We start from the raw sequence: 25,699 nt of genomic DNA on the forward strand, positions 1-25,699 counted from the left end.
GAAGAGAAATTACTTCATACACCCATTAAAAATAATCAAACAGTTGATCAAAACAGAAAAGTGAAGTTAGTTGCTCCTGCAGATTTGAACTCAACATGTGCCTTGTTTTGTTATCTAATGCAGTGACATTCACATATTGTGAAAAAGTGTGACTCAAGTGTCCAAATGGTCAAATAAGATCACCCTATATTGACTGCTGGTTATTGCACTGATATGGACATGTAAAGAACGCTGGCATTTTTTATCCTTTCACCTCATTTAACTTTTTTCAGCAGTGATTTTTCAAGTTCACTCCGTCTCAGGCTTTGCTCCTAAGAACACACCGCAAGAGGATTATATGCTAATTAACCATGGCCCAGAGCTATTTTCTTCCTGTGGGTTCTGGCAAACGAATGTATTTATAGGTCACTGAAGGTTGTTTAGTCCTATGCTCCTTCCCCATGGTTTTAAATAGACCATCCATGTTTGATTAGAAACACACAGATCATCTCACAGTTCGAGGCTGGGAAACATCATTGGGTTCTTTTCTGGGGATTTGTGAATGATTGAGATGAGATATATTAAACCCTACAGATGACAATATTCATATATTCCCAAAAGAACATAATCAGCAGGAAGATTTAAAAAAAAAAAAAAACTTTATTCAGACAAATCTCAGAGGAGGATGTTGTAGGCCAGATAAACAGCACTCCTTCAAGTATCAGCACGAGAAAGACATTTTGAGAGACATTACCATTATGGGAAAGTCTCTCTCTCTCAAAAAATTAAAATAACATAAAAAAAATACAAACAATGGGTAATGGGTACAGAAAAAAAAAAAAAAAAAAAAAAAACTACTTCACTAAACAACGACCACCAAGCAGACAAGTCTTTCTTCTTTACTAAAATAGGGACTTTCCTCGCAACTTTCTCAATTTAGACATACCGGAGATAATTGTCTGAATATTATTAAGAAGCATGTAGTCCTTAAATAGAGTTCGGTGTGTTTTGGCACAGTTTCCTTTTCAGCATAAAAGAGTTATCCATGGGTATCAGCAATGGCCGTTGGTCCATTATAAGGTCGGTTGTAGTGGTTTAAAGCAGCAAGAATCCTACACAGTATGCATGACACCAGCAGGGCTTTTCAAGACAGCATCAAATACATAGGAATGTTTCAGTGAAAGTCATCCAAGACTGAGCAAAGACAAAATTGTTTAGGGATCCTCATGTTCCAGTGTAATAATGTGTGTTACAGGAAAGGCAGTGCATTTGGACAAATGTGTGGGCCATTCCCAGCAGAATCCTTGAAAGGTCCTGTGTTCAGCATTTTATCCTGTTTTTCCGTAGAGGGCCGAACTGAAGCGGGACGATATTGAATTCGAAAAAGGTGTGTTGTATCCTTGGTGGTCTGTGGTTCTGTTTCGAATCTGAGCTGACACTCTGTTTCTCTGTCTCAGAACTTCACACCCAATACAAGCACTGGATATCCGGTCACAGAGTCAGAGCTTGTTTAAAACAGTTAGATTTTAGTGCCTTTATCTAACCACCCTCTTGTGAAGCATGAAAATGCAATAAAACAAATTTGATGTCAATCTTTTTATAGCCACATCATAATAAACGATTGCATGCTAATAAAGTTTTATGTTCGGACATGGAGGACAAAGTCTTGGCACTTCACTTGATGTAATGGGTTTGGACCTCATTCTGGCTTATCTTGCTATGCTGATAGAGAAGTAAATATGTGTGGGTAACTAAAAATAACATCAATCACACAAATGTTGGGTTCTACATGATGTTCCTTGGGTACACTTGGACAGTTCAGAGGTGACTTGAGCCACGTGTCACAAAGATAAGCCCGAACAAAAGCCGAGCCGCAGCTGCCTGGCTTTTAAAATGCTCTTCGTATGATCCCGAACATGCTGTCTAAATGCCTCACGTGTTGTCTTGGGTATATCATATTTATTGTGAAGCAGTACAAAGCATGATCTACTCTGATGTATATTTAATCAATTTGATGAAGAGGCTTAAACATTTTGTCAAGTCATTGCGTATCGATCATCTTACTGCAGACATCATAGGAATCTCTTCACCTTAGTGTCTCAAGACTATCGAGTGAGTAGGTCTCCTTATATAAACGTACAGAAGGAAAGCATGGCAGGCCTTTTTATAGCCGCAGCACACCGGCGAAATGCTTATCTCCTAAGATGAGTCTGACAAGAGGGAAACCCTCTTAAGGGGGAGATTACGTGTTCAAATCCCAGCTCTGCACGTATGTACATCGTCTTAAGGCAGCTTTACCTCTGTGTAAGACTACAGTGTCATTAGCAATGGCCCATTTATTTGTCCTTTTGTTTACATGCTGCTCTTATTCATGCTGGCTTCGCTCATTAAGTTTGTAGAGAAGCAATTGATCAAAGTGGGTGATCGAGGCTAAAAGTGCACTAAGCTTATTTCTGGTGGTCGTGGTGGTCACACTGGACTCTGGCAGGCTGGGCGGGGCTTCTGATGAGGGGCGTGGCCAATAGGAGGAGTCTTAGTGAGCAGTAGTTTCATCATCCGACCCTTACAAGTTAATACTTGGCTGCTTTCGTCCCCACTTTGCCCTCTAAAATGATGTTGTGAATATCGCCTAAATACTTTCAGAAGGCCATCTAGAATCAATGTACTGCCTAGATTGAATTTGTGAAATACTAAACCATATTTTTATATCACTTTTTGGTCCATATATTCTACTAGAATTGTGACTAATATTCCAGTGGTTTGCTTTGTTAGATGCATTTCGATTCTTTTCCATCATGTTTTCATGGTGTACAAAAAATATATATTTCTTAGGTATTTCATGCAGTTTTGATACACATATACTGTATGTTTACATATTTTCATACAACATCCCGACTGTGATTCGTTTAGCCAGATACGAAGAGGTTATACTGACAGCCTGTTTCAGTAGAAAAACAGGTTTTCTTGAACAATACTGAAGTTAATATGATATTGAGTGATCTGTGTTTTCCATTGCAACTGTTCCCAAGGTCTAGGTATAGTGGAGTGACGTGTCCTCTGACTACGTGAGCAAGGCACAATTCAGCATGCAATGCTCCTGTAGCTTAGCGGCATTGCATGTTTTTGTAAGTCTCTCTCTCATTCTCTCTCTTTTTTTAAAAAGGTTTTTCTTTGCAAACAGCTTAAATAAATAACAAGTATATTTATACATTATACATAGACATGTATAAACTATATGCATTCCATATAACTTAAATAATAATTTATATTTATATATTTACAGGGAACAATAGAAAGACAGTGGTTGAGTTGCTGCAGTGTTTTTCACGTCCTGCGGTGTTTGCGTGAGAGCGCGCAGACGCACGAGGTGTCTATCCGTATCCAGCGCCAACCCACCCAAGTTTTATCCTGAGTGAGCGCGCGCACGTAAGACTGCGAGGTTTTGCACTGCGAGTTCCAGTGCTTCTCGTCAATCCCCCGACAGCTGCCCTTGTTGTGCTTGGCGGTCTCACATTTTGTCTCGTAAAAGTACTGCTTTATGTCCGTGCGTCCCACATTGACGGACCCTAAAACCGTGACCGGTCGTCCCTGAATGTCCACGGCCGTAGTCCTGTCGGTCACCCACTGGCTCTTGCTGTCGCACACAGAGAACTCGGCCCTGTAGCTTTTGTGCTCGGCGTAGCGCTTCTGCCGTGTCTTGTTGCCGTCCTGGCTACTGACGAAGTCGTTGGTTAGGTAGAGTGGCGGCGGTTGTAGCGGAGGCCTTTCGCTCAGGAGCACGCGTGGCGAGTTGTAACGCTTGTGCTGACGCAGCAGCTCCGACGAGATGTCCGTCACGGGCTGATAGATGGTCGAGCTGACTTTCTCCCTGTAGTCGGTCACTGCGGGTGTGTTTAAGGTGGGGGAAGGAAGCGCGTCGAGGGCGTCCTGCTTCTGTCGGCTGCGGCTGATGTCGGCCTGCAGGAGCTTTATGATGAGCGTGTTGATGGGGTCCTGCGTGGGCCGCTGCTTGTCCATCGTAGAGGCTGAGATACCATAGAGGTACGCGAGGAACATCACGTACAGCAAGATGGACATCACTAGATTCACCTGTAAGATCTGTGAAGAAACAGGAGATGTTTTTACTAAGCACATACTCGGCAAAACGGTTTCCTTATAGTAGCAAACAAAGGAATTAACAAACAGCCCTGTGACAACACTGAATTCTCATGAAGCTCATTATTGACATGCTATGACAAAAATGGTGCCACTTGCCCAACACATCTGCATGGCGACAGAGCATTAATGGGTGTGCACTGAAGGATGGCCTGCGGTGATATGAAGTTTGCTGGGCCTCTCTTATGGCATGTTTATTTGAGCGCCTGGCGCATCCATTTGGTCCGGTGTGCGTTCTGCTTCATGACTGAGAGCAATGGCATGAAAGAGAAACCACAAAGTGCAAAACTCCCCGAGGCAAACTGTGTTTAAGAAGAGTCTGCTAAAGCAATGGAGTGTCAAGTGTACACATGGTATAAAAGATAAGACATTGTTTGAAGTGTAATCATCAAGCTCTTAAAGTTTATTCACCTTTCTAAGTTTTATTTCTGTACTGGTATTTATTTTTTTTTAATACATTTATAGTTAATAGGGACTAGAGCTGTTCAAGAATGACTCAAATTTCGACTTGTTCCTCATGCACACTTAAAAAATACAGTGTACAAGTCAACTTTTATAATTCTTTTGAAGGATGCATGCAAAACTACATTAGTTAACATGAACTAACATACTTCTAAAGCATTTATTAATATTTTTATTAATGACAATTTCTACATTTACCACTACATTTTTATACTCGAAAGTTGTATCTGTTTTGGTAACACTTTATTTCAATGGTCCACTTTAGACATGCTACTAACTATAAGTAACTTTGCAACTACAGTACATGTCAACTAACTCTCAATAGAGACAGTCTGCTTAATATCTGCTAACACTTTATTTTGATGCTCCGCCAACAAACAGACCTTCGACTGACTATAAGTAACTTCATTCCATTTACCTGAACCCTAACCTAGCAGTCTACTAAGTGTTCTACAGTTTAACTAATACTCTAATACTAATAGTATTAGTTAATACTACAATTAACTAATACTTGTATTGGGTTTAACTAAAGAGAGCAAGTTGACATTTAGTTAAGAATTTACTCCTAGTTAGTAGAATAGTCTAAAGTGGACCATCTAAATAAAGTATAACCATATCATTGACTTGAGCCAACATGGCACAACATTTTTTTTATAATGTTAACAAAGATGAATAAATACTGAAATAAATCTATTGCTAGTTGTTAGTTATTGCATGCACTAAAATGACCTTATTGTAAAGTGTTACCACTTCTCCTTTAAAGGCATTTATTTAATTTTTGGGTGAACAACTGTATTCTTTAAACACATTGTGGCCTTTTTCCATATTGCATCAAGCAAGAAGGTCTGTCCTCTGTGAGCGGTTTGTAATATTTAGTGCAGATTCTCATGCTAAATAAGGTAAGACTTGTGGTCTCCCAAATAATGCTAACAATTACAGTTAATAGCCTTTCAATTTTCCTTTCAACAGTAAGCAAGCGGTAGGCCTTGCTTGGCAATTATCAGATGCATTACTTTCCTAGTACAGTATGACATGGGTACCAACTCATTACTACAGCTAGACATCAGTAAAACTTTGCATTCCTACCCGGTTCTACCTGAATAACCAGACCGTGACTTGTTGCTTTCATGTTTTGTTTGAGATGAACTTCTCCATTGTGTATTGGGATCACTCTAAATCATTTTGATAAAACAAGAGAATATGAGCCACGGCACCCGCTGTAAAACATCTTAGTGTCAAACCCAGAGTGGTTAAATTGTAAGTGACACTAAACTACTGTCTGCAGTGCAAAGTGCAGCAACTGAAGACTAATGATGACACTGATACAGTGAGACAGAGGTGATGCAGACAGTCAGCAGTTGTACAGCTGCTACATCAAAGGGCCATAGGGCAAGATGTTCAATGAAAATAAATATTAAGTGTGCTCCCCGATCTTAACGCTGCCCCAGGTACTTCTATATCTTTTTTCTGAACCACATGTCTTTCTGTTGAAGAACCGCAGGGTTTGGGAGGTCTTGGCATGGTGGGTGATAATGTCATGGGATGCTCGGTTTGTTACATAAACGATTGGTTTTAAATTAGACTTTGGTGACGAAATGAACACAAAGACTTTTTGTTCTCCAGGAATGTTTGATCTTATGTCATTTGACATTGCGTTCAGAGGAATTTTATGGAAAAATATCTAATTCATCATTGCTCCACAGTGCAAGTTTGCAGCCCATTGTTTGTGCATACTTTCAGGTCTGACCTTTGCTGTTTGCCGCAGATCTCTTTAATGGACAGGACAAGCATATGAGGGAGGGACACACGGTGCTCAGAAGAGATTGTTAATCACTCTGTCCTCATTATCGGCCAATAAGCATCACTAATTTCACTTTTTGGCAGGGGTAATGCCTGCAATTACATGGGGCATGACAAAGTCACCTTACAGGCAGCGGCGTAGAAAATTACTTTCTGCATCTGTACTTGCTGGGTGAACGTGACTTCTCCAAGAACAACATGTTCCATGTTCCAACAACATTCCAATTAACCAATCAGATTGGACAAGTTTACAGTTTATGTCAAGTTTAGCCTTAGAACCAGTGTATCATTTCCCTCTGACTTTATGGATAAGTTATGGGTAGGGTTAGGTTTAAGGATAGGGATATGGTTAGGACAGGAATGTTGTTCCAGGATCAGCAAAATATGTTGACCCAGGAACATTGGCAAAATCACGTTGCTAGAAGTTCACAACAATTCAACTTCCGTCCATTACTGAAGTTGTGAATGAATAATATTTCATCTTTAGTAAAGAATTTAGCAGGGCATCAGCTTAATTCCAGGGCGAGCTAATAAGCTAAATTTGATAAACCAAATCTAATTTTCATTTGCAGGAAAATAAGCTAGACACAAAGGGATACAATTTGCACTAAATTCTCAGGCAGTAATAAGGCGAAAAATACAAAAGACCTGCAATAAAACTCTTTTTATGAGTATTTGTTAAAAAAACACACACATTATTTTAACATAACAGCTTCTTAAAAATGTACATAGGCCTGTGACTTTACGTATAAAAAACAATCCATGATGTGTCAGACAGCATGTGACAATGAATGTGTATTGCATTGCCTCCGGGGGAAAGTGTACAAAAACACAAGATCCTGGAATGAACGTCAATTACTCTTCCCATTTGGGCTCATTCAGGTGAACGCAGGGTGGAAATTTACTTGGAACTCTGGACCAGGGTTGAACAGATAATCTTCTTCATCCTCTTAAGTGCGATCAAATGCTCGGCTATGTTTGTGTACGTCCAGTAAGCTTTTAAAAGGGTTCTTCTTCATTAAGCTGCAAAAATTGCCCATAATGAGCAACTCAGTCACATTAAAGTCAACTGGCTTCTCTTAAAGCATAATTTATAGCACAACAAGTGATGTGATAGAAACACATGCACTTGAATCTGTTTCAACCATGTTTGAAAAGATAATCCTTTGCATCCTCTTAACTGCTCTCAAATACTTAGCTGTGTTTCTTCATGTGCAGTAAACATTGTCAGGGACCTTCTGGGAAGCACAGCTAATGCGATCCCTCGCTAAACTAACAGTTTAAGGTTTGATCCATGCAGAAGACCTTTCCAAAAGCTTTCCTCTCAAACTCACATTAAAAATATTTGTTTATGTGCTTTACTCTGTCATAAATGCAGGAAGTTCTCGTCTCACAGGAGCACAGATGTGCATTTATGCCTCTTCCTGGATGAACAGCAGCTTAAACAATCTTCTTCGGGAAGGTGAAAAAAAAAAGAAAGACGTTTGTTTAGGGGAGATGGTGCAAAATGAGCTACGCTCAAGCTACGCTTCTCAATTTCTATGCAGAACGTTGCAGTAGGCTATGCCAATGCAAATGAAAGCTTTAGCGCAAGTTCTGCCGGGAAGACTCAATTGTTACGTCACTTATTACCTTCTCATCTATCCAATCGTGTTCTAATACTTGTAGTATAAAAGATCAGTACTTACACATGTCTGAGTTCACAGATGCTGATGCCTACATTCACCTCCATCCTCCCCACCACCACCAGGATGGTCCCTTCCCAAATCTCCCAGGGGGTCGGCTGCGCCCCTGCCTTCGTCTTCAGGCAGGAAATGCAGATTCCGTACCCTCGGATTGTGATCGGACTAGGCCTACACCAAAGAACTTTAGATCATAATATTTGCTTGCTGGGCTGTTAAAAGCGTAAAAGCATACTTGTTACGTTATTTTGCCTCCCGAGTCTTTCTGGTAGAACTATGGAGTAGCTCACATTCATTCAATGTAAATCTCCATGCTAGCTGTTTATCTGGCATTCGCTTTAATCATTTCACTACTACACATTTTACCATAAATATGCTGCTGTTTTGTTTTTCAATGAATCTGTTTACAGCATACAACGACTCTAAAAAGCACAAAACATAATAAAAGCACCACAGTATTTTCCAAGTCTTCTTAAAGCTGCAGTCCGTAACTTTTTTGGGTTAAAAATTATCCAAAATAAATGTTTGAGCAAGTACATAACCAGCCAGTGTTCAAAACTATCTGCTTGCCTTAGCTCAATTCAAAACGGTAAGCTTGTAATAATGTTTTCATTCCAGTGGTACTGGTGGATTTCCACGGGAAATTTGAGCATGTCTTTGCATTATTACGTCACATCTGTACACATAAAGAAGGTGTCTCGGCTAGTAGGCTATATTGCGTGTGAGGATGTTGGAGGTGGAGATTTATAGCCTTTTCTCACAGCACTTGATATAATTAAATTTTTATCAATTTGATGGTGGATCCAGAAAGGTTCAAACAAAAATCACCAGTGACAACCGGAGATTCACCCATTGTAAAATGCAAAAGACTTCGGAGTGGCTACAGAAATAAAAGAGACTGCAACCAGGCCCATATGAAAACAAGGATAAATATCGGAAGGGCTTTTGAAAGGTCGGGTGAACTGATAATTTGTTCAAGGATCAACAAAATATGTTGACCGAGGAATGCATCTAACTCTGCAAAATCAGGATGTGTGGATTAGTCAATGCATGCAACAATAGTCCTGTGAATGTTGAGCGTGCAACAATATTTCCGTTATCTAGACTGTGGTGTGCCAATAGTGCGGATAATTCCGCGAATAACTGGAATTGCAGATTTCGAACAGAGATGGCGACAAAGAGGAAAAAATACGGACTGCAGCTTTAAGTCACATAATAGCTATGTCTGAGGAACTGACCGAAAAAAATAAAAAAAATAAAAAACTGCATCAACAAATTTTTGCTGTTGAGAAAGACACTTAAGAGCTGGATAGAAAGGTTCCGAATGAATTTTGCTTTGTTCCTTACACAGTGTACGATTTCTGAAGACTTTTGAACTGCTTTTATGGTGCCTTATGAACTATTGTGTGCAAGGATTCCTCAAAAATCATTTTGTATTGCACGAGAATGCATCAGGGGAAAGTAAATAACAGAACTGCTATTTTTAGGTGAACTTTTCCTTTAAAGTAAAATTTTTTAAAAAAAGAAGAAATGTTTTCTGCCAGCACTATATTTTGTTGCATAATGAATCACCAGTGAATGATATATGATCTTCCTCTAAGAGTAATTCTGTAAAATGTTAACAAATTAAAGGCTGTTTTCGAAGTGATTTTATTGGACATATGGTTATAGTTAATGCGCAATACTAGAAGTTATATAACATTTTGATAAAATAATATTTATATTGTCACAAAGGTCTAAAGGATATTTAAGAGAGGTTACAACTTTGTTCATTTTAAACAGATGAAATAAAGCAAAGACAAACTCACTAAAGTGCCCAAACTCTCAGTGGGCCTTGATGAATGCCTTAAAGTTCCCCGTGGTGAAAATCAAACTTTTAATGTTGTTTATACGTCTATGTGGTGCTTTTAATATGCTTTAAGACAAAGCATGTGAAAATTCAGAAGTCAACACCATTGCTGAGTATTTTCTCCTTAAAACTGCAGTGAACCAAAGACAGCCTCAAAAATGCGGTTTGAAATCGCTGGTGTTTCTCACGTCACAAACTAGCCTACCTTGTAACCAATCATGTCAACGAGTGGATCTCTGAGCTGGTGTGAGTGAGTGGGGGTGGGGCTTATTTGCATATTCATAGAACCGCGTATATAAAATGTTTACATTCAAGCTATTTTAAAGCATGAAGATTTTTTTAGAAAAAGTTTTAAAAATGTCATTTTGGTGATCAAAGATGAGTTTTAAGGTATTGACTACAGGGGGACTTTAATACAATTAAAGTAAGGGGGGAAGGGGACATCAAGAGGCCTCAGTACAGTTCATACACAAACAGAATGTGGGCTAAGTTACTTGTTACTGGATAAAAGTTTTGCAATTGGTAACATTCCTGGTTAAAAACGCTGGCAAAGTGACTGCTACAGCCCGACCAGCGGTGTAAATCACTCCCTGTGATCTACAGACACTGTTTTGCTCAACCCAAATTGTGCATGACACAAAAGTAGAGGAAGATTTTTTAAGTGGTGAATGATTTCCCTTTGTGGCAGTTCCACACACAACCTCCAAGCCAAACCACACCAGACTGTTTGAAACGCCTGGAATGACACTGTAAGTTCATGTGATTGGCTAGTCAGCTGATAGGGCAGTTAATGGACTCTAGGTTGCTTTCTTCGGAATGCCCAAATTTGTTGACGCTCTAATCCATTTAAACTAGGTCGGAGAAGGGAGAAGCTGTGTACTAGTCCCAGACAAGATTAGACTTTTCACGCGGTATCAAGTTCGAAACACAAATTGCAATGATGAGTTATTCTTGGGCACGTACTCTTCAAGCTCACCCACTCAGGTGTTTTTCCATTTTTGCTAAGACTTAATTGTTGGCCAGTGCTGATAGCGATGTTAGCACCACATACGGCACGTCTACGGGCTATAAAAATTATGCAATAAACAACACATTCAGCATATTTGAATTCTTGATTGTATGTCGGGTTGGGACAGAATCAAGAATTGCTCTAGGAGTGGACTGATCTTCAGCAGATCAGAGGGATATTGTTCTTAAATCACCCTGGGCCCTGTTTATTCTAGTACTGCTCCTCCTCAGCCAAAATTGATGCGTTGTAGGCGATAGATAACAACCCAACAACCTCCTTGACTAAATGTTTCACAAGTGAGCATTGTTTAAAAGCTCACAAGTCTATAGCCTCAGAAGTAAATTACCTCAGAAAACTACATCAAGAAATTCCTTTCATTTATACACAACTGGCTCTCACACAAACTGTCCTGAGCAATCAGTTTGATCTGAGCAAAAAGGAATTGCTTTTTATATAACCTGAGTCTTGTGATATCAATGCATGAACCTTTTCTATATTGGTAGTAGATTCTCTCTTACAAAGAGAAAACAAAGGTCCTGGCTTTCTATCTAGCCAATATTTCATAATGACATAACTACATAAAACAGCACTCTCAGTGAACTCTATTTCCAGGACATGGGAGCATTAGGCGTCAAAATCTGGTCCTTGATCTCCTTTAACTGGTTTAGGCCACTCGATGCACAGCTCTGCACTATTAATCCACATAAACACAGAGGCATTCCAAAAGGTCAGTTTAGGTCTGAATACAAATGGACTTTGTTTGTTTGACTCTGCGTAAAAAACTTTTCCTCCTGCCAAGATGTGATATAACGATGAATAAAAATCATTTGCATTCATATTTATATCTAATTTTCGACTACAGTTGAAGTTCAAACCTAGTTGTGCATCTACAGAGTAGCATGCCCATGTATGACAGGTGTTAATCTCGCACAGTACTGTGTCAGTGGCCTCGACATCGGGGCTTCTTCACCACCTACGCACATCATCTAAGACTGGCCAAGGAGGCTTACAACTCCCTGAGCTTTTAACTCCTAGAGGATTGGCCTGAGATTAGCAACAGCCTTCACACCACCCAATGCAGAATTTAACACAGCGTTCAGCCCGGCACACGGCACACCACAGTCTAGATAACGGAAATATTGTTGCACGCTCAACATTCACAGGACTATTGTTGCATGCATTGACTAATCCACACATCCTGATTTTGCAGAGTTAGATGCATTCCTCGGTCAACATATTTTGTTGATCCTTGAACAACATTCCTGTCCAAACATGTAAGGATTCCCATATCCCTACCACTAGACCTAACCATACCCATAAGGTATCCCTAAAATCAGAATCAGAGTCAACTAACCTTGGTTCTAAGCCTAAACTAGACAAACTTTAAACTTGTCCCTCAAATCTGATTGGTTGATTGGAATATTGTTGACCAAAGATGTTGATCTAGGAACATGTTGTACTTTGTGAAATCAGGTTCTGAGACTAATCCACTCAATGACCAGTTTGCAATGAAAGATTAACATATTTACACCAAATATTAATTTTCTGCTGTATCCGTCAAAATACAATACATTCAGAAACAGCCAGTTTCTCATTTTTAGGGTCTTATTTCCTGTCAGACTGGGATTGAAATCTTGAAATGCGCTTTAGACCTCAAGCATATGCAAGGGCCATGTATCCAACTACAGAACAGCAAGACAATCTACAGTGAATCGTTGGCCTGAGCTAACAGATACTGATATACTTTGAATACTTCAGTCATATGGAGTAGGGATTTAGCTTTTGGAAGAAAACGAATCAAAGAATCAAAGAGTTTTCCATTCAGGCACACAATGAACTGGGTTGGCTATTGTTTGAATTCGAAACATGTGCATACATTCAACTGGAGGAATACTACCAACTAGAATTATTACAATGAAAAGGAAAATACAATTTAAAAAAGGTAAAAGCCACTTTAAAGTGGCTACTCTCAAAGCAATGCATTGCACATTGAAAGCAAACTGCAGAATGACATGCTATCAAATGCATCTTATGGAATAAATCCAGAAGACATGAGCTACCCAAGTTGATGGACTCAGGATGGCTTAGGAGGCAGCGTGCCAGCGGAAGAAATCCACCCAGGATTTTCAAAGAAGAGTGTCTAAACCCTAATGCTGTCCAATTGCTTCCAGATGTTCCTCTAAAAGAGCGAATAGACCCCCTGTCTGAACACTGAATCTCTGACCAGCACCCTGCACTAACTTACATCTGGCTTCATGCTGAGTTCACACACATCTCGGGTTAGTTCTGAATGGTTGTGAGATGTAAGACATGACCTGCAGTGTTTGAATACACATCAAGCTGTGGCATTTCTTGTAATCAAGAAAATGTCCGCAGATGCACGCCAACTTCACACATTACGTTCAGAAGACAAACATTTCAACTGTTATGATTTATTGGTGGGTTTTTGTCGAAGGTCTTCAGACTTTCAGTATTGAAAGTTAGACAAGCTATGTAAACTGTCAGCTCAGAGTACTAACACACAAGCTAGTTAACTCCAGTTCACATTTAGCATGTCTTATGAAGCATGCTAGCTCATGTCATGTTGTCAAAAGTTCAGCGCCTCATGATGGAGTTATTCAGTGTAAGGGACGCATTGCAGCTGTTTGGCCTTCATGGCAGCTGGTGTCAACACCTCCCTTAACACAGTTCTTTCAGCCAGCATGTGTTTCTGGTAAGTTCTGATAATCGGCCAGCGCATTGAAGGGTATATTCTATGACAAGTGTAAGTTAATTTAAAAAATGTGCATGTCAAATTTGTTGGCACTATTAGAGGGATTACAACACCAGTAAAGGTCTAAATTCCTTAAGATTTAAGACTTGGAAGTTATAGTTTCCATCTCACAGACTTTAAAAGAATTCCCTTCCATAACATCGCAACTGGGGATGATTTTCCCAAAACCAGCCATGATTATAAGCCTATTTTAATTGCTAATTAAAAATACAAAAGCATCAAAGTCAGGTGTCTTGGTGCCATAAAACAGAACTCAGACTATTAACGTGAAGTCTGGGAGTCAGTAGCGATTAGCCTGGATTTTATACTAAAATAAACACAGAACTCGCTCTCTGTTTGACATGACAATGCCAAACACAACAGTTAGTGTAATTAACACATCTTGGAGTTTGTAACGTGATCATGTTAGATGGTTGTTTTGATGTAATGTGATAGACAGTTGTTTGGCAGCTGACAGCAACACTTTGTCAAGGATACAAACTACAAAAGGTGTCGGTACGTCCACTCAGCAGGATTAATAGATCTACGTGACTTCATGTTTAATGCATCTCACCTCATGACACTTCCAGAACACATGTTAGAAGCCTTTTGGAAAAACTGATGTGTTCTGGACATGTTCAGGCACACAAAAGACAGTTTTAGATTTTTTTTTTTTTTTTTGTTAGGTCTCAAGTATGTTTAGTTTCTATTTTAAATTGTAATAATTCAAGTTTAGTTTTTGCCACACACACACACACACACACACAGGCACACACACGTTGGGTTTCCATGTTTTATGGGGACTTTCCATAGACATAATGATTATTTTTATACTGTACAAAATGTATATTCTATCCCCTAACCTTAAGCCTACCCATCACAGAAAATTTTCTGCATTTTTACATCTTCAAAAAACATCACTTAGTATGATTTATGAGTCGATTTATGAGCCGTATCCATCATTGTGGGATACTTTGTCCCCATAACGTAAGGTTTACCTGAACCACACACACACACACACACAAAGACAAATTATCTCCTGACTGCCATATCAAAAATATTTTTAAAAATATTAGCAATAACCAATTTTTGTGATGGGGTGTGTGGTTATAAACCACAGAGTATGTGCTGATAATTTCTGCAAAAAAAAAATGCCTGTAGGGTAATATTAACAGCCACATCTAGAAATGCACAACCAAATTCTGCTATTGTTCCTTGTTGCCAAAACAGCATTTGCAGTTCTAGCTGGAATAGTGCAAGTAAAATCATAAAAATGAAAGTATTAGATTACCCAGCATGCCATGCTTCCGTGTTCTGCCACACAATATCCATGCTGCATGCTGATAAGGTAAACGTGACAGAAAACAATGGAAATGCGATTGCAAATTCTGCGCAAATAAGCCGTGCAATTTACTGATGCACTATCGCTAGCTCTAACCATAGGTTTTGTTTTCATATCAATAGTGTGCAAAATGAAGAGTTACTAAGAAAATTAAGAGTTACTAAGAAATGCTCCATTTCTTTGAACCTGGCCTTGATAAATGATGTATTTAGGCCTGGCTGCCATCTGTCATTTTGATGACAGGTTGGTCGGTGCAATGAACTGACAGCTCAGACTCTGTAACCTGCTAGCGTAGCATGCTTTCTCAAATATGAAACTAGGACAAGTTTATCAAGATGAAAAATATAATTTAATTTGTTAATGACAAATTACCATGTATCTGTCTGCACTGTTTGGCATACATAAGGTATTCTATAATGAGACAATCCATATATGGTCAACGTTGTGAATTTCCCACAGTTTAAACATAGAGACCAACAACAACAAAAATATTTTGGGTATGAGCAACCCATGATAAAGTTGATGAGACTTTTGCTGTTCCCATTTTACAGTGACAGAGAGCTACCCAGAAAAACAAGGATGTGCTGCAACTGGTCCCGAACATTTACAGTTTTTAAAGCCACTACAGTTGAACTCAAACCACTGTAAGTAAACCACAAGACGGAAGTGTTAAGTGTTTCAAAGCCGCAATAATGGAGAAAATCACATAAGTGAATTGTTTATCCTGTTAGCTAGTTTATTGTGTCCAAGCTGTGCAAGCTGTTTTAAAAATCTTGCCTAAATAAGGTATTTATTTGCACGTGCTTAATGAAGAAATTGGAAACTTTGCATATACTTTAGTCAAAATATCTGTAAAAATTGTGTGAAATTTATACATTCCACAATGACTTCAGATAGAGAAAACACTGTAAATCCTCAAACAGTGCCAAGAGTTCACTGCAGCCATGTAATATGTTTCTTTTGACACATTCACCCATACATTTAAGTTATTTGCATTAACCCTTTAGCCTCCTCGTCAGTGGTGCCTTGTGTCAAATCCTTTATTTGACAGATGCTTGTTTCAGGTGCATGCCTGCACAAGACTTCCCTCTACACACACAACAGGGAAACATAAGCAGAAACACACAAGACTGGAAGAAACAGGGCTTTCAAATACACAATTTGTATTGTGGGGGGGAGAATATGCCTGCAACTTCCAGTTGAGGAACAGGAAGAATAATAACTTGAACTCACAGAAAAAACTGAAGGACTTCGAGAGCACTGGCCAATAGCATCTCCAGCACAGATTTATATGGATTATCTATTTTAGGGATTGTCTGCCAATCTCAGCCAGCTCTCGGAGGAAAGACGAAAGAGCAAAGTGTTTCTTTCTTAGAAGTCAATTTTAAAGTTTTAAAGTCTGGCATTTAAGTTTTTATGTTGTTTTTTAAAGCATCTTTTTTCAAATTAGTGCATCTGAACCTTTTATATATACAAAAATATTAATTATATATATTTATATTTATCTAGATAGATAAAATGCATTTAAAGTTACATCACACAGATACAGAGACAGATAGCCTACACGTTAATTATAGTTTTATACGCATTATAATTATAGTTTGAAGACTTAAATAATCGTATTAAAAAACTCTTTGAATAGGAAAAAAGTTTTCTAGGTAACCTATTGTTTTGTGCATAAAGAGAAGAGCACTCTGTGAAAGGTAAGAAGTGAATTTGCCCGTACTGGTTTCCAGTTCAGCCCGAGGCGCATAGCAGGTCAAATTCTTCCCAAATACACAAATGCGCTGAAAGTTCCAAAGACCCTTAAACACTAATATTTTTTGGGTAACATTCCAAAATTACGCAGTTGTTTTTCTAGAAAACCAGTTGTTTGACAAGCACAACTTTTTCCCAGTGGCAAATCGCACAGAAACCGTCCTGGAGAACAAGCGCAAATGCACTACTGTGCCAGGACAGGAGACTTCCAGATTCCCACCAAACGATACATGGAAGCAGTTCGTGCAAAGAAACTTTGAAAGGATACATACCGTAATAAAGGTAACCATAGCATCGGTGAGTAAATATTCAGCAGTTCCGACATGAAGGTAATGAGTTTATAACGAATCCTTTTCGAAAGTTTCCAGATAGAAAGCGCGCGGTGCGTGCTGAGAGTCTCACTGGCGAGTGCAGCGCGCAGATCTCTCTCTCTCTCCCTCTCTCTTTCCCTCCCTCTCTCTCTCTCTCTCTCTCTCTCTCTCTCTTTATCTCAACAAGCATAATCTTCTACTCTCCTGTGCACATCCAGCATGGACAGATGGCTTTTATAGGGTTGCTGTGCTTAGTCTAAAGTGATGCTGTTCTCATTAGTCAATCATGCATCGGTAACTCTAATAACTTTCATTTTATTAGTAATATTAACAATTATATAATTCAGTCATTTTAAAATTTTATTATAAAATAAGTAATTCCCAGTTACGCATTAAGTGTAAATGAACTGCTCTTAAATAAACGCTTTGAAATGACTTTCATTTATATTCATTTTGAATTTACTGCTCTGCATTTTATGTTTTGTGATGAAGACTGCGATGAAAATTTCTTAAGGGGAAAAAAAGTGCATCAGACGTCTCCTATGTAAATCTACAGTAGGCCTATGTGAAAAATTTGGCAAGTAACTTATTATATGTTTAATTCACACTTGTTTGGTACAAAATAAACCTCATACGAATAAAAAGAAATTGCATACTTTCTCATCTACTCTAATTGATATAAAAAATAATTCCAAAGATCCAAATAACTAGGTATGGCAGCCAACTGAAGAAAAATGTTGAAAAATTAATGCACAGTTTGAGCTCACAGGCATTAAGCGTGACTCAGCCGAGAGCTCTATAATCATAACTGTCGTAGTCATATTATAAGAGTAGACTGAGAATACAAATGATTTTATAATGGGCAGGGACAGGAAACACTCAACAACCCTCTATAATCCACTCTTTTATTCTGTAGTCGATCCTTTGTTGGAAATGTTTGTGTAGAACTTCTTGAGGTTTTTAAGCATTGCAGTGATGACATACATGATATTGATGTATCCAATTAACCATCTGTTGCCCTTGCAGAGCAACAAACATATCAGGACAAAATAGAAAAATAACAGATGTTGTTTATTCTTTCTTATGTCTTATTTTCATCTTTCTTTTGTTTGCTCTGAACAGTCATGGTCACTATGATCCATAGTATTTAATTTTAATTAATATTTTATAATATTAATATGGATTCCATATTAATATTATAAAATTAAATACTGCATCTTTTCTAGACTGAGCCATAAATGCAATGTGACTTTAATGCTGTGTGAAATTGTCATAAACTATTGAACAAAACCTTCACCCCTTGTCCAGAACCCTTTTTTAAATTTCTTTTATCAAAAGCCACTCAGCAGGTAAAAAGAACTTACCTGTTAATTCTTGGTGTGAAGTTCCTGGTAACGTGAATGTGTTTCTTCTTCTTTTTTTTTTAATGGCTATGTGACATCAAAAGAGAGATGTTTTTGGCCAAATTATAGGTTTATCATGTCTCAATCAGGACAAATCTGACTGTTTTCTGTCAAAGCACAGTCATGACACAACCAATAGTTGCACCCCCGGAAGTTGTTCAACAGTCTTTTCCCCAACCAGGAAGCTAATCTGTAAATATTCAATGAAGACATCAGTTGCTGAATGAGGACATATTTGGTACATTTCACAAATGAAGTAATTTCCTTTTAAACCAGTCCAAGAGGAAGAACACATTGAAGGAATGTGTCCTGTCATTACCTTTTACATAATTTCAGGAACACATGTGTTCTTAAAATGATGAAAACTATGTGTTCCTGAAATTATGTAAAAAGTAATGACAGGACACATTCCTTCAATGTGTTCTTCCTCTTGGACTGGTTTAAAAGGAAATTAGTAATTACTTAATTTGTAAAATGTCCCAAATAGTTTTCCTATTTGGAAATAGTTTCCATAGTTTTCTAGAAATAAAATCTGATCTTTACAGATGCTCAGCAATAAAACTAGAGCTGGATGCTAATAATATTGGCCAAATTCCATTTGGTAAATCACAAATGACCACAGCCGTGTCAAAAGTCTCTCTTTCTGTCAAATGACAGCACTGATGGCAAGCAATATTTGTGGAAGTGTAACAGGAATATTTTTGTGTTTAAAGGTGAATAAAGGTGTATTTTTCTGCCAATAGTGGCAGCAAATGGAATTGGCATTTTCATTTTCTGTAACATATATTAATTTCCTGTGAAAGCAAATTTGTTTTTCTGTTTTCAACATGACAACTAACTCTCATTGGAAAGTGCTTAATATCTGCTAACACTTTATTTTCCCCCAACAGACCTTCTACAAAGACCCTTTTCAAGGAAAGTCTGTTCGGCGGCCATATTTTCAATGCCTCCGGGCAGCTATTTCAGGCATCCAAGACCAACTCCTATCTACTTAAATAGGGGAATCCTGAAATCTCAAAAACTGCATGCTGAACTCAAAATTTATAACATATTTCAAATCAGCAACAAAATCTGACATAAACTGTCCCATAAATCCTGTTTCTTATGCTCAAATAGCGTTAAAAAAGCTTATTTGTCAGCAGCTGAATCTAACAGCAGTGATGCGATGAGTTTATCAATCAGCGTTTGACTCTTTTATTTAGAAGTCGGGACTTCTGCCATATTAGGCGTTGCACTTTCTCTCATTTATAAGTAATATGAGTGCACAGTCCTTGTATATCTAAAGTCTTTGCTATAAGTAACTTTGCATACAAGTCAACTTACCCGAACCCTAACCTAACAGCCTACTAATACTCTAATGAGAGTTAGTTGACATGTAGTTGCAAAGTTACTTACAGTTAGTTTTCTTATCGGCAGCCATCCACTTTAGACATTCTATAGAATGTCTAAAGTGGACCATTGAAATAAAGTTGAATTCATTTTTCTATTATTTTGTTTAACATTTCATACCGTTTCACATATTAGATTATTTTCAATGAATTAAAGCTCTATTTTGTTTCTTCCTTCTTGATGATCAATGCATTAAGTTTTTTTTTTTTTTATACTACTTTTTCTTCCATTTTATCATTGGTTTCATTAGGTATGTTGCCGGTTTTAAGTTTTTCCTCAATCCGCAGAGAAGCAAGTACACTTATTTTCCATCAGAAAATGAATGATTCAACCCACCCTACAGAGCACTTGTTATTCTATAACCAACACTCAAGAGTTACCCAAGTGCAATGCTCCTCCTCGAGTCAGCTTTAAAGTTGAACAAAATATCTCACAAACGAGTGGTTTGGCAGCCGTCATGTTGGGCCAGGTGGTGTGTGTGCGTTTTTGTTTGAGAGGAATGCAGGGCACACCTTACTAGCATACAGTGGGTTCTGCTAACCTCAGCGTACACAGCTACTGCTGCTTTTCAAATAGTGCCACACAAAGAGACACAATGGAGTAAGAACAATGTCGGCACCTGTGGTTGGTTAAAGGAGTTCCCAGTTGTAAGCATGCTTTTTTATTTTGTTTAATGACGGAGTACCTTTTGAATCATCTGTGGAGTAAATCTCCCCACAGACAGTTCTGTATAAAGTGTATCAAAACAGTGGCTGTTTGAGTATCTTTACGTCATCGATAAATTATGCAGCCCGTGCAAAAGTGAACTTGTTGCCAAATTAAATATTGATATACTTGCATTTACAAGCGTGATGGTCTATTTGCACTACGTTCGTTTTGTATGTACAGTACTCGGAAAGAGATTTTAGGAATTACATGGATGAGTAATTGAGAAGTATAGCATGATTTATGTGTTAAAAGATCTGATTTCCTGGTGCGGGCGCTTTGTGCTTGTTGAGCAGTCAGTAAAGGATTCATGTGAAGTCATTACATAACTTGATTTACTAATATAAGGCCACTGAGCAGTGATTCATTGGATGTATATGGGCCTAGGTTGAACAAACATAAACAATAAAGTTAATCTTTCAAACCGCAGGAACTTTTCTACACGTTCCTTCCTTTTCCACTTTCGTCTTTTAGTCTCAGTCTGCATTCAGCACTTTCACCTGCACCTACAATGAGTCTGTTGTTTATAGTCCCGTTCGAGCATTGCTAAAGTCGCTTTCTCGTGATGGATGAGGTGTCTCCCACCTGGCTCCGAGGCCAACAGGGCGTTGATCTCTGCCCCTCGTCACAGTAAGCCATGGCTAGAGGGGAAGGTGGGAAAGATGTATCAGGGAGATTGAAAGAAAGAGGAGGGGAGGAGGGAGCGCTGCTGTCGGTGTAGGTCAGATCGAGTTTCTGCCCGATTACAACCGTCACCCCAACCAACCCCAAACACGAATGTGGTGGCGCCAAATAAAAAAGTGAAAATGTGTTAAAACATGCACTCTTAAAAACAAAGGATTTTGCCATTGAAGAGCCAATTCTGGTTCCTCAAAGAACCTTCCAGTGAACAATTCTTAAAAGAAGCAGTTCTTAGTGTGAAAATCTAATGAACCTTGCTTGACACACAAGAACCAATTAGATTCATTCTCCTATGTTGTGCAGCATGTTTGAGCTTCCTTAAGAACCAATGAGGTTTGATCTTGCGTCACAGCTTCTGTATGTTTGTTGATCAATGTTTATATGTGAATAAAAGCCTAAATTAAATCTGTTCATCATATAAAGCGATCGAGTCTCTTCAGAGACTTTTTGAAGCGACAAAGTGATTCAATTCTCTCTTAAATTATCTTCATTTGAGTTTTGAAGATGAACGAAAGTCTTACGGGTTTGGAATGACGGTGTACTAGGCCTGCCAATTCCTGCCTTCCCACATTTATTTACTTTGTTCTCACACTTAGGCGTTCACTGGTGGTCTTTCCTCCTCTCTCCCTGATTTGTATCCTGTGGAAGTGTTGAGTCTTTGCTGTACTGTTTGTCTTCCCTTGGGTCCCGTACCGCTTCTCCTCCCTTTTTACATCAAGCCTCTTAAGCATCCATGCTCTATTGCTGCTTTGAGTCAACTCTTCCTTCTTGCTTTGTCTTTTAAAGTGTTTCTGTTCAAACGGATCCGACCGCTGCGTTCACGCAAACACCAGGGAGTTCTCACTGGGTCCAAACCGTCGAGGGGTTGCAGACAGGGCCTCCCTTGTGCTCTTTGTGCGGCGAATCCAGCAGCGCAGACCACTGACCTGAAAAGTGAGCCAGGGAGTGCAGCGTAACTCAAGGCCCGGGGTTCAGCTTACCTGCTGGGCTGCTGTGAGAGCGGAGCGGAGTGCACTCTTCGCAGGGTTAGATTGCCCATTGAGATAAGGGCCAAATACCATACGAGAGTTGTTAAGCAATACTGCTACAACACAAGAGACAGATAACACGGCGGTCAGAGCCCGCTGGGGAATGTTAGCTCGCTGTGTTAAGCGGCACTGAAATTGCACCGAGTCTGCAGAGGGGGTTTTCCATTTGCCTCTTTCAAAAGAGTCTTATTGTTGTCAAGTGCCATGTCTGAAAATAAAGTCAGTACACTATAGAGCCAGCACGTTATATAATATTTCAAAGCCAATTAAGCAGAAAATTAATCAGCCTATTCAAGTGTATATTCCCATTCCAATACAAGACTGTTTCAATATGGAAGATAACAAGACCTCTCACTTGAATACATTTATTTCCATGTGAGTACAGAAATAACCAACAAAACAAAATAAAAAGCCAGGTCGGCATAGTGTTTCTCCTGAGAAATTAAATGTGAACTCTTTTACATGAGAAAAGTTGAACATGTTTTTATTTCTGTAAATAATTTAACAAATCTGATCCCATTTTCACTTAACAATTCAGATTCCTTAACATTAACACTGACAATTGTTACGAATGATTTTAGAGGTGGAAGAAATGCAGTTCAAGAAACAATAATATATTAAATAAAAATTAAATTAAATATTTTAAATATATATATTATACAACAATAATAAACAAACAAAAACATACTGTATTTTAACATGCTGGGAATGGTTCTACCAGTAGGCGACAAGCGACTGTCGAATCAATGACTGACCGATTCGTTCAAAACACTGATTCATTCAGGAACAAAATAAGTGACTGGCTGCGTTCAAAAACTCTTGAGTCATTACTTCTTTTGGTTCTTCACGAACAACGTAAATTCTATATACAGTCAGTGAACTGTAGTATGTGTAGCATGAATGTAATCTGGGCGTGATACATTTGTCATGTCACTTACAGTCATGCCGCTTCACTGACATTCACAAATCCTTTCCTATGAGGATAGGAAAGCCTCAAAGTTTCCATTGGATGTGCACTTTGGAAGTAGTAGGTCATCCTGGTACTTTTTTTCTGTTTTATGAATACTGTTAATTTGGACATACTACTTTTTTCACATACTGTTTTTTGCCTGCTATATAGTAGGGAAGTATGTATATTTGGATGGAGCCACTGTTAGGGAGTCATTGAATCGTTCAATCAACCAATTAGTTCAAAAACATGATTTCATTCAAGGATGAAAAACACCAGTTGCTTGAAGACTAAATTGGTTATTTTGCTTTGACTTTTAAACTATTTTTGCTGGTAAGCTATTCATAATCGGACTGCATTGGTCTTGCTGTGGCGCCACTGAATACTATACGTGTTGCAGAACATTTTAATATGGTACTTCGTGTGCATCTGCAGAAGAACGCACATGTGAGAACCATTAATGGAACCGAATTTAAATCAATTTAGTTTTTTTAAGGAACATACAGTCATAAAAAATTGCCACGCTTTGCCTGATAGTATATTTTGAATTGTGCATTTTTTTTAGTTGTTTTTGGGTGAGCATGCTTCATATGATTTACTTGTGTGTAAGTTAACCAGGAATCTGGCAGGACTTCACAGAAAGCTATGCAGATGTCCACAGAATTATTGACGTTACGCAAATTCCCTAGTCCTTGCGTGTTAGTTTCTGAAATATTTAGGTTAATTTCATTGTGCTCTCAGCACAGTAATCTCAGCTTTGTTTTTGTACATTTTACAATGTTAAATGCATAATTCTTTTGATTTTCCCCCTAAATCATTGCATGTTTGAAACCATACACTCTTGCAATGAAATGGCGCTCTATCTGATTACATTTTCAATAAAATGGGTGCATTTACTCAAAGCTTTTCAACACTTACTTTAAGAGTAATCATCTGACAGTTTTCCTGTCCTAGAGAAGTTTAATCAGTGTGTGGAGAATATACTGTAACAGTGGTCACCTTGGTAGCAATGTCATTAAAAAACACTTTAAATGTTGTTTTTGCACTTATGCAACATTGATAATCTGACACAGGTGAGCCTGTGACCGTCCGTCAGTTCAGGAGAGGTCATCTCAATCATTAGCACATGCTAAAGTGACAGGGAGTCTAAGCACAAAGACACTCTTATCTTAAACGGTAATCAACCGTCACACCATGTCTAGAATTTCACCTTTAAGGTATATGACATAGTTCCTGATGCTTTTACAAATTAGTGTCAGACTGTTAAACAGTGCTTATAAGGAAGCAAGTAAATTTCCACAGTATCTGGACCCATTTGCGAGCGATTTGCTAAATAAATAATGCTTGTTGTCAGTTTTAAGTAGGCGAGGTGTGTAACCGTATGGTTTGGTGTCATATATACTCCACATGGTGGGCAAGTGGATCTTTACCTGGACTTGACAGGCGAGAGCAATTCCGCGAAACGTAATCCGAGGATCAAAGCTTGTCCTAGTCCACTCTGTGGTCAGAACGTTTCTGATGATTTCCAAACTGCCATATAGGGTCGTCTTTAAGAGCTTCAAGTTTCACCTCAGTTCAAAGTTGGAGTTCTTATGATTCACTACGTCTTAGAAATGTTTGGCATGCATCAGGATTGAATTTCATGTCTTTTTGTCCTCAGGTGTTTGGATGGTTCACAATGTGCCCACAATAGACTGGGAGTGACTATAATACCAAGTTGACTGATAAGCTTGTGTGCAGAAATATTCATACTAACTATGCATGCTGAAAAAATCGAACAGACACCGATCAGATATCGTCTTATGGTGCGAGCACATATGTTCTAGCAAATGCACAGCAACAGTGACCTGAACACGAGGCTTCTGCTCTACACAGGAGTGGCTGCCATTGCACTTGGCTACAAAGCAGTGTGGAAACCTGAACACAGATAATTATAGATTGTGACAGGTGCAGACTCCGCAAAATAGTCTGGAAACTGAATGTCTGTCTGCTCTAATTTAGCATTAATTGGATTTTCCCAGGGCAAATCATCAGGACTTTAAATGGGCCAACCAAAACAGCCACTGTTTTCTGGTTTTGCAGCAACTGCCAAATCACACTTTACAATTTATAAGTTGGTTTTAAACCTGTTTTAACTTGAAGTTTATTTGGCAGAGACAAATTCTGACACAGAACATTTTTATAATACAAAAATCTGTCTATTAAACATGGTCATCCTGTTTCTCTAGGTGTGTTGTGTGGCTCCAGACACTTTATATTACCCACCCTTTCATCATCTTGTTTCGAAATATCATAGATTGATCGTATTGATTGCTATGATTTTTATTCGTTTTTTCCCCACATCAGACCGTTGCATAAAAAGCAGTTTGACGCTGAATTAAATTAATTTGAATGTTAAAATATTTTCTCTCATCGCATGTTGCGGCATTAGGGAATGAATACAAG

General features: G+C 38.5%; 1 protein-coding gene across 1 annotated transcript; it reads right to left on the reverse strand.

Moving 5' to 3' along the window:
* Positions 1-622: 622 nt before the first annotated feature.
* ntf3 (neurotrophin 3) lies at positions 623-17,212 on the reverse strand. Its single transcript, XM_084110686.1, has 2 exons — positions 17,061-17,212; positions 623-4,077 (listed from the first exon to the last, which is right to left on the reverse strand). Exons 1-2 carry the CDS (start codon positions 17,076-17,078, stop codon positions 3,304-3,306), a joined length of 792 nt encoding a protein of 263 aa, XP_083966812.1. The 5' UTR covers positions 17,079-17,212; the 3' UTR covers positions 623-3,303.
* Positions 17,213-25,699: the final 8,487 nt, after the last annotated feature.

The sequence above is a fragment of the Abramis brama genome, assembly GCF_963993115.1.
Source record: "Abramis brama genome assembly, chromosome: 4".
NCBI lineage: Eukaryota > Metazoa > Chordata > Actinopteri > Cypriniformes > Leuciscidae > Abramis > Abramis brama.